Source organism: Trachemys scripta, chromosome 12 (assembly GCF_013100865.1).
Source record: "Trachemys scripta elegans isolate TJP31775 chromosome 12, CAS_Tse_1.0, whole genome shotgun sequence".
Taxonomy (NCBI): domain Eukaryota; kingdom Metazoa; phylum Chordata; order Testudines; family Emydidae; genus Trachemys; species Trachemys scripta.
Genome location: NC_048309.1, coordinates 44,692,844 through 44,701,864, shown reverse-complemented (window position 1 = coordinate 44,701,864; position 9,021 = coordinate 44,692,844). Strand labels below are relative to the sequence as shown.

The window sequence follows — 9,021 nt, the reverse complement described above, 5'->3', positions numbered from 1 at the left end:
TGTTAGTATATAATGGTAAATGTCTATCTCCTGAAACAAGAAAAACAAAACCCAAACATGATCAGCCTAGGAGATTGTTTGTGCTGTAAAATATTAGGCGTTTAGGGTACCAATAAGAATAAAAAAATGAAACTATCAGAGTTCTGTCAGGGGTACGGATCGGTAGAGAATTTGTTTGATCTCTTCTTGGTGAAGGTGGGGAACTAGAATATGCATGATCCAAAGCAGAAGGTCAGATGATGCATCAGCGATATGGACACATCACCACAAGGGGAAATGGGGGACTAATAATTTGTGCAATGAAATAGATGGAGTATATTGAAAAGTACCCTGATGGTCTTCAACTGCCAGTTCAGTTTGTTTTTTTTCTTCCAAAGGTAGAACCCATGGCAGACATGGAACTAGGAAATGAAACGGCCAGCAAGGAATTCATCCTCCTGGGATTTGGAAAACTCCCTGAACTGAAGAGCTTTCTCTTCCTACTCTTTCTACTGATCTACATTGTGACCCTGGCTGGGAACATCCTCATTGCAGCATTAGTTGTGGCTGATCAGCACCTTCATACCCCCATGTACTTCTTCCTGGGGATTTTGTCCTGCTTGGAGATCTGCTACACCTCCACCATCCTGCCCAGGGAGCTGGCCAGTCTCCTGACTGGGGACAGAACCATTTCTGTTAGTGGTTGTTTTATACAGTATTATTTCTTTGCTGGCCTGGCAGCTGCAGAATGTTACCTCTTATCTGTGATGTCTTATGATCGGTATTTAGCGATATGTAAACCACTGCATTATGGAACTGTTATGAATGGCAAGTTTTGCCTCCAGTTAGCAGCAGGGTCTTGCATCATTGCCTTTGTGGTTGTCACCATATTAATATGTTTGATGTCACAATTAACTTTTTGTGGCCCCAGTAAAATTGATCATTTCTTTTGTGACTTCACCCCAGTGGTCCAACTGTCCTGCGGTGATACCTACTTGATAGAACTTGTTGCTTTCTGTTTTGCTTCCATAGATATCTTTCCCCCGTTTCTATTAACCCTGACATCCTATATCTATATCATAGCCAGTATCATAAGAATCCCATCCACTACTGGGAAGCAAAGGGCATTTTCCACCTGCTCCTCTCACCTGATTGTCGTTACAACCTTCTACGGGACCCTAATCATGGTGTATGTTGTACCAAAAACACATACATTGAGAAACCTGAACAAAGTGTTCTCTGTCTTCTACACAGTCCTGACTCCAATGGTCAACCCCCTCATCTACAGCCTGAGAAACAAAGAGGTCAAGGAGGCTTTGAAGAAATCTCTCAATAGATTTGTGGCTATTGTGAGAATTTGGTGACACTGAGCTAACTCATGTAGGTTACACTAAAAGGTGATAACCTGAGCTGTGTTTTTGAGTCTAAAAGGCAGTCACTCGATGTCTTGATCCCTGTCATAGGCCTGGTCAATTTGGCTCACTCTTAAGAAACCACTGAAATCAAAGCCATTTGTGTCTGCGGCTTTCATTTGTTCATAGATCCATATATTTAAAAGCCAGAAGGAACCACTATGAGCATCTAATCTAACCTCCCCTATAAAACAGGCCAGAGAGTCTCACTCAATGATCCCTACATCCCAAGAAACTGGTGTGCAACTAGAGCATGGATCCGGAGCTGCTCTGTAATAATTTAGTAATGTCATATGTTCCTGGTTCCTGGGACCCTTTTTCTGTATGACAATATGGGGTTAACTCAACAGGCAACTGTCTTAAAAAAAAAATACAGTCAGGAAGGAAAAGATAAGCCACCTTTCCACAAACCCTTAAGGGACAATGCCAAAGTTATTAACTTTGATGATTTTGGCTTGATCTCCTACTGACCCTACAGGACTGTTTTGAGACGGCTCAAAGGCCTGTGAAAATAGAAGATCGAAAGAACTGCAGCAGGTCCTAAGGATTCCTCTGTTAATAGGGGATAGTAATTTAAGGGGAATCAGAGTAATATACATAACACCACAGTGCGGGCATCTAAAGAAGCTAGGTATTCTTAGGTCAATAGCAGGGCTGGTAGGGCTTTAGAAAAGACACACGTGCATATAGCCTAGATCCCATTGATTTACAATAGGACTTAAGCACATAAATCACTTTGGCGTTTTGAACATTTTATCCATTTTATCATTATTGCATTTGGACATTGGAATACTACATATGTCGACTTCCCAGAAGCTACCATTTTGTGTGGGATGCTTCTTTGAAAGCATCTTCTTGTTGTCATCTCTTTCCCTCAAGGGAACTGGTTTGTTTGCTTCAGCTCTTGTGGATGAATAAGGTTATCTCTATATTTCTCACTACAAAACAAAGAAGACAATTGTTCTTCCTAGCTAACCACACAGACATACCTAAATCTAAAACACGTTAACAATGTTGTGCATCCAAAGCTTTGCTAGCAACAATCCCCACTGATCCTTATGTGCGTCTCTCATAATTGCACTGTTTTTCAAAACAATAATTCACGAAATACTACATGGGGAGAACATGAAATATAGTGATGCATCATGATTTTAACTATTGGAAGGATATTTGTCTATGTTATAATGGGTGGATGGAATGAAAATGTAACAGTATGTACAATGTCACTGATACAGGTCGGATTCTGACCTTAATTAGACTGATGGAAACAGGAGGGAAAGGCTTTGACTTCAGAGATCCATATTCAGGTGGAATTGAGATCAGAATCTGATCCTAAATGCACTTAAGTTGATGAGATGGCTGATCCTTTCCCATCCCTCACCCCCCACTGCCCCTAATGCCCGTTATACAGTATAGCCGCCCCTTCCCTCCTCCACCCTCTGCTCCCCCCTAGTGCCCATTATACAATATAGCTGCCCCTTCCCACCCCTCACTCTCTGCTGCTCCAGTGCCCATTATACAGTATAGCTGCCCATTCCCCATCATTACCCTCTGTTGCTCCCTATTAACCATTCCACAATAATAATTTAGATGAACCCAAGCTGTCAAACTTTTCCATACCCCCGTCAAACATTTCACACCCCTCTTAGCATGCCCCTGGCCAATCAGTGCTAAGATCATGGCATAAAACCCACCCCAAGCATGTGTTTGGAGGTACAGGCAGGCCTTCCGGTGGCAATTTTTCCTCTCCCCTAGGCCAATCAATGTTGAGATGGGTCCAGGAATCACACCCCTCAACATATGCCGAGACCTCTCCCCAAAAGCCAAGCACCTCAGGTGTATGTTTTTATATCTTGTCTGAACCATCCTGAACCACTCGCCCTAACCCCCACTGAGAAGCAGTGAATCAAAAACATTTGTGCAGAAAACCCCATTGAAGAACCAGGCCAACGTGATATGGGATTAACACATTATTCCATATCTGTCCCGCCCAGCATGTGTTCCAACTCTCCTAACTTTCACTCCCATGATTTGGTCAACGCGCCAGGCTCTGTCCAGTGGGCAGTAGAGTCAAAGCATGTGATCTTAGTCCCATTGAAGTCAAAGCCAAGACACAACTTCACCTGTCAATTTTAACAGTAGAAAGGAGCCTTACGAGGCTGTAGAATTTCACTAAGTGATTCCTACGTCAAACATCTGGGTGAGTATATCTGCGAGGAGATCTCTCATCTTGCAATAACTTTCCTACTAACAGCTAGATTTGGCTAAGGATTTGAGGCTGGTATTTCCTGACCTCAAAGGAAGAGCCTTGTATTTAGATCAGTGGTTTTCAATCTTTCTTTTTTTCATTTACACACCTCTTAAAATGTTTGAATGGAGGTGTGACCCCTTTTGAAAATCTTAGACATAGTCTGTGGACCCCCAGGAGCCCACGGACCACAGGTTGAAAACCAGTGATTTAGACCACCATGCCACTTGCTGAATGCTTGCTGAAGTATATGCCGGTTTGAGCTGGTGAATTGTAATGTGCAGAATAGAGAGAAGATTTTATGTTTGTGCTGTGTATGTCATTTTGTTTTGCTTGTTGACCTTTTTCAGTCTTGATTTCTCTGCTGCCACAATTGATGTCTGAAAATTAATGCACATAACTGCAGATATGATGAGAATTGCATTAACTGAAAGGAAAGACAGACAGGCAACAAACAAGTGATATACTTGTCTTTGTTTTTGTTTCATTATAATTGAAATATTAGTCAAAATATTAAAATGCTACATAGACAAGCACCATGGACATCCATCAGGTAAATGATCTTTTCATCGAGTTTTATATTTTAGCACCTTCAGCCCTAGAATGGATCTTGTCTGTTGCAATCTTGGTCAGATTTATCTACACCGTTTCAGATCCTCCACAGCGTGGGGCTCACTATTTAGCCTCCTCTGCACCCCGAGACCCCCACTGCCCTCCACAAACCACCCCATGTAGCCCACAGTTGATAAGAGAAGCAAATACCTGCCCTAAAGTCAATGCAGCTGTTTGAGAACTCAGTACATCCTGACATTCTCTTATGGTGGTGCCAGATGGTTTGAGTGTTCATCAACCTAGATGCAGCCCAACCAGACTATTTAAAACATAAGGATTAATTCTCATTTAATGAAGCCCATCTGAAGTCTTCTGATCACCATGGACCAGCCAATCAGCTGGTTTAACCTGCATAGCTCCATTGACTTATGTGGAGACCTGGTGAGAATTTGGTCCAGTGAATTTACTGAGGGCTTTTCTGAGGCCTCCTTGACCTCTTTGTTTCTCAGGCTGTAGATGGGGGTTGGCCAGAGCTAGAGGTGTCCGAAATAGTGTCTCCTGGTTAATAAATCGAGACTCATTATTCCAATGCATTAAAACATGAGAATGCAAGATACTTAGTGCAAAATTTTCTCAGGGCCTCCTTGACCTCTCTGTTTCTCAGGCTGTAGATGAGGGGGTTGGCCAGGGGAGTCAGGACAGTGTAGAAGATGGAGAACACTTTGTTCAGCTCTCTCAGTGTACTGTTTTTTGGCATCACATAGACTATAATTATAGTGCCATAAAAAATTGTGACCATGGCGAGGTGAGAAGAGCAGGTGGAAAAGGCCTTTTGCCTCCCGCTGGTGGAAGGGATCCTTAGAATGGTCACTATGATGCAAACATAGGATGTCATGGTTAACAGAAATGGAACCAGGGTTTCCATGGAAGAAAGAATCAGGGTCACCAGAGTGGTCAGGCTGATGTCACTGCAGGAGAGTTTAATCATTGGGGTGAAATCGCAAAAGAAATGGTCAATTTCATTTGGGCCACAGAAAATTAATTTTGACACCAAAAATGTCATTATTGTACTGCCCAGAAATCCACTGATCCAAGACCCAGATGCCAGCCAGAGGCAGTTCCTACCATTCATGCAGATGGCATATTGCAGTGGTTTGCATATTGCTAGATACCGATCATAAGACATCGCTGCTAGCAGGTAACATTCTGTAGCTGCCAGGAAACCAAAAAAATGAAGTTGCGTGATGCAGCCGCTAACAGAAATGGTTCTTTCCCCAGTCAGCATACTGGCCAGCATCCTAGGAAGGATTGTGGAACTGTAGCAGGTCTCCAAGCAGGACAAGTTCCACAGGAAGAAGTACATGGGGGTATGAAGACGTCGATTAGCCATAACTAGGGCAATGATCAGAATGTTCCCAGCCATGGTCACAATGTAGATCGCTAGGAACAACAGGAAGAGAAGAACTTGCACTTCAGCGATATTCCCCAATTCCAGGAGGATGAATTCTCTGATCAACGTCTGATTTCCCCATTTTCTTTCCTCCATTCAATGCAGCAACCTCAATAAAGAAAAGTAATAACAATACACAAATATACCAGAATAACTAGAATCAATATTCAGCCAGTTCACCTTAAAATGGCCAAGAAGCAAACTCAGTCCCCCACCCTCTCTTCCAGGACTAAGTTAATAATCATTTTAAAACGTTGTAAGGAAACAGGAATGTAACAATTTCCACACCACATCAGATGATAGTTTCTTATTGTCTTGTATGTTGTCTCCATCAGCAGCCAGAATCCGATTCTATAGATGAGCATGTAAAAGAAGCAGTGAGAGGCAAAAAAAGGCATCCTTTAAAAAGTGGAAGTTAAATCTTAGTGAAGAAAATAGAAAGAATGGAGCATAAACTCTGGCAAGAGAAGTGTAAAAATATAATTAGGAAAGCCAAAAAAGAATTTGAAGAACAGCAAGCCAAAGACTCAAAAAGCAATAGCCTTTTTTTTTTTAAGTACATCAGAAGCAGGAAGCCTGCTAAACAACCAGTGGGGCCACTGGACGATCAAGATGGTAAAGGAGCACTAAAGGACAATAAGGCCATTGAAGACAAACTCAACAAATTCTTTGCATCTGCCTTCACAGCTGAGGATGTGAGAAAGATTCCAAAATTGAGCCATTCTTTTTAGGTGACAAATCTTAGGAACTGTCTCAGATTGAGGTGTAATTAGAGGAGGTTTTGGAACAAATTGTTAATTAAACAGTACTAAGTCACCAGGATCAGATGGTATTCACCCAAGAGTTCTGAAGGAACTCAAATGTGAAATCAGCTTCTGTACCAAAGGACTGGAGGATAGCTAATGTGGCGCCAATTTTTTAAAAGGGTTCCAGAGGTGATCCCGGCAATTACAGGCCTGTAAGCCTGACTTCAGTAAAGGGCAAATTGGTTGAAAGTTTAGTAAACAAAAAACAGAACTGTCAGACAAATAGATGAACATAACTTGATGGGGAAGAGTCAACGTGGTTTTTGTAAAGGGAAATCATACCTCACCAATTGCTAGAATTATTGAGGGGAGTCAACAAGCACATGGACAAGGAGTATCCAGTGGATATAGTGTACTTAGATTTTCAGAAAGCCTTTAACAAGATCCCTCACCAAAGGCTCTTAAGCAAAGTAAGCTGTCATGGGATAAGAAGGAAGGTCCTCTCATGGATTGATAACTGGTTAAAAGATAGGAAACAAAGGATAGGAATAAATGGTCAGTTTTCAGAATGGAGAGAGGTAAATAGTGGGGTCACCCAGGGGTCTGTAGTGGGACTAGTCCTATTCAACATATTCTTAAATGGTCTGGAAAAAGGGGTAAACAGTGAGGTGGCAAAATTTGTAGACGATAAAAATCTACTCAAGATAGTTAAGTCCAAAGCAGACTGTGAAGTGCTACAAAGGGATCTCACAAAACTGGGTGACTGGGCAACAAAATGGCAGATGAAATTCAGTATTGATAAATGCAAAGTAATGCACATTGGAAAACATAATCCCTACTATACATATGAAATGATGGGGTTTAAATTAGCTGTTGCCACTCAAGAGAAAGATCTTGGAGTCATTGTGGATAGTTCTCTGGAAACATCCACTCTATGTGCAGCGGCAGTCAAAAAGCAAACTTAACACCATTATTTGGGCTTGATAGAGACTGGGAATGGCTGGCTCACTACAAAAGCATTTTCCCTCCTTTGGTATTGACACCTCCTCATCAATTATTGGGCGAGGACCACATCCACCCTGGCTGAATTGGCCTTGTCAACACTGGTTCTCCACTTGTAAGGTAACTCCCTACCCTTCTTGTGCCAGTATATTTATGCCTCTATCTGTAATTTTCACTCCATGCATCTGAAGATTTTTTTTACCCACAAAAGCGATAGATAATAAGATAGAAAATATCATATTGCTGCTATATAAATCTATGGTTTGCCCACATCTTGAATACTGCATGCAGATGTGGTCGCTACATCTTTAAAAAGATATATTGGAATTGGAAAAGGTTCAGAAAAGGGCAACAAAATTATTAGGGGTATAGAACACCTTCCATATGAGGAGAGATTAATAAGACTGTGACTTTTCAGCGCGGAAAAGAGACAACTAAGGGGGAATATGATAGAGGTCTATAAAGTCATGACTGGTGTGGAGAAAGTAAATAAGGAAGTGTTATTTACTCCTTCTTATAACACAAGAACTAAGGATCACCAAATGAAATTAATAGGCAGCAGGTTTAAAAAAACCAAAAAACGTATTTCTTCACACATAGTCAACCTATGGAACTCTTTACCAGAGGATGTCATGAAGGCCAAGAGTATAACAGGGCTCAAAAAAGAACTAGATAAATTCATGGAGGATAAGTCGTTCAACAGCTATTAGTGAGGATGGGCAGGGGTGGTGTCCCTAGTCTCTGTTTGCCAGAAGCTGGGAAGGGGCGACAGGGGATGGATCACTTGATGATTACTTGTTCTGTTCATTCCTTCTGGGGCAGCTAGCATTGGTCACTGTCAGAAGACAGGATACTGGGCTAGATGGACTTTTGTTCTGACCCAATATGGCTATTGTTATGTTCTTATGTAGAATCCTTAAGAGGACAATTACAAGAAATAGGTGCCCAACTCCCATTGATTTTCAATTAAGTTGGATGCCTAACTAACTTTGAAAATCCCAGCCATGTTAGGGAAAGTTTATCCCCAACCCCCGGTAGTTACTTGATGACTTGTGCCTGAAGCATGGAAGCTGATATTCTTTGGACATTTTCACCTAGCTAGTTTAGGTGTGAATAACCTTTGTACCCATAGAAATGGATTATCTTTTTCTGTCTCCTACTATCAGTAATTTACTTAGGCAGTGAGTTTCCACAGGCTCAATCCACATGATGTAAAAAATATTTCCTCCTATGAATCCTAAATGAGCCAAGTACAAAGTTCAGTGGCAACGCTTTATGAAAAAGAGTGAATAGAAGTTCATGGCTGATCTATTTGATACCATCCCTTATTTTACTTACCTTTTCTTTTTCCCTCTTTGTCATTTTGGCAGGGATTGTCAGAGGAGCCTAAGGCAGCTAGACAACCAAATTCCACTGAATTTCAAAGGAATTGGTTTGCCTAACTCCCCTAGATTCCTTTGAACGTCCCTACCATTCTTCTCAAATTAAAAGTAAAATTTCCAGAGAACACTATTTGATTTAGGACCCTGAATCCTATTTTCCAAAGTGCCTAAGACACGTAGCAAACTGATTTCTATTTAATTTTAATAGCATTTAGTATTTAAGAGCCTAAGTCCCATTTTCAAATGTGTC

General features: G+C 41.4%; 1 protein-coding gene and 1 pseudogene across 1 annotated transcript; one reads left to right on the top strand and one right to left on the bottom strand.

The window, feature by feature from the left end:
* Positions 1-386: 386 nt before the first annotated feature.
* LOC117885582 (olfactory receptor 6N1-like) lies at positions 387-1,343 on the top strand. The gene has a single exon (XM_034786844.1). It carries the CDS (start codon positions 387-389, stop codon positions 1,341-1,343), a length of 957 nt encoding a protein of 318 aa, XP_034642735.1.
* Positions 1,344-4,771: 3,428 nt separating this feature from the next.
* LOC117885581 lies at positions 4,772-8,751 on the bottom strand (annotated as a pseudogene).
* Positions 8,752-9,021: the final 270 nt, after the last annotated feature.

Coding starts and splice junctions, on each gene's coding strand:
- LOC117885582 (XM_034786844.1), top strand. CDS start 387: ATGGCAGACATGGAACTAGGAAATGAAACGGCCAGCAAGGAATTCATC.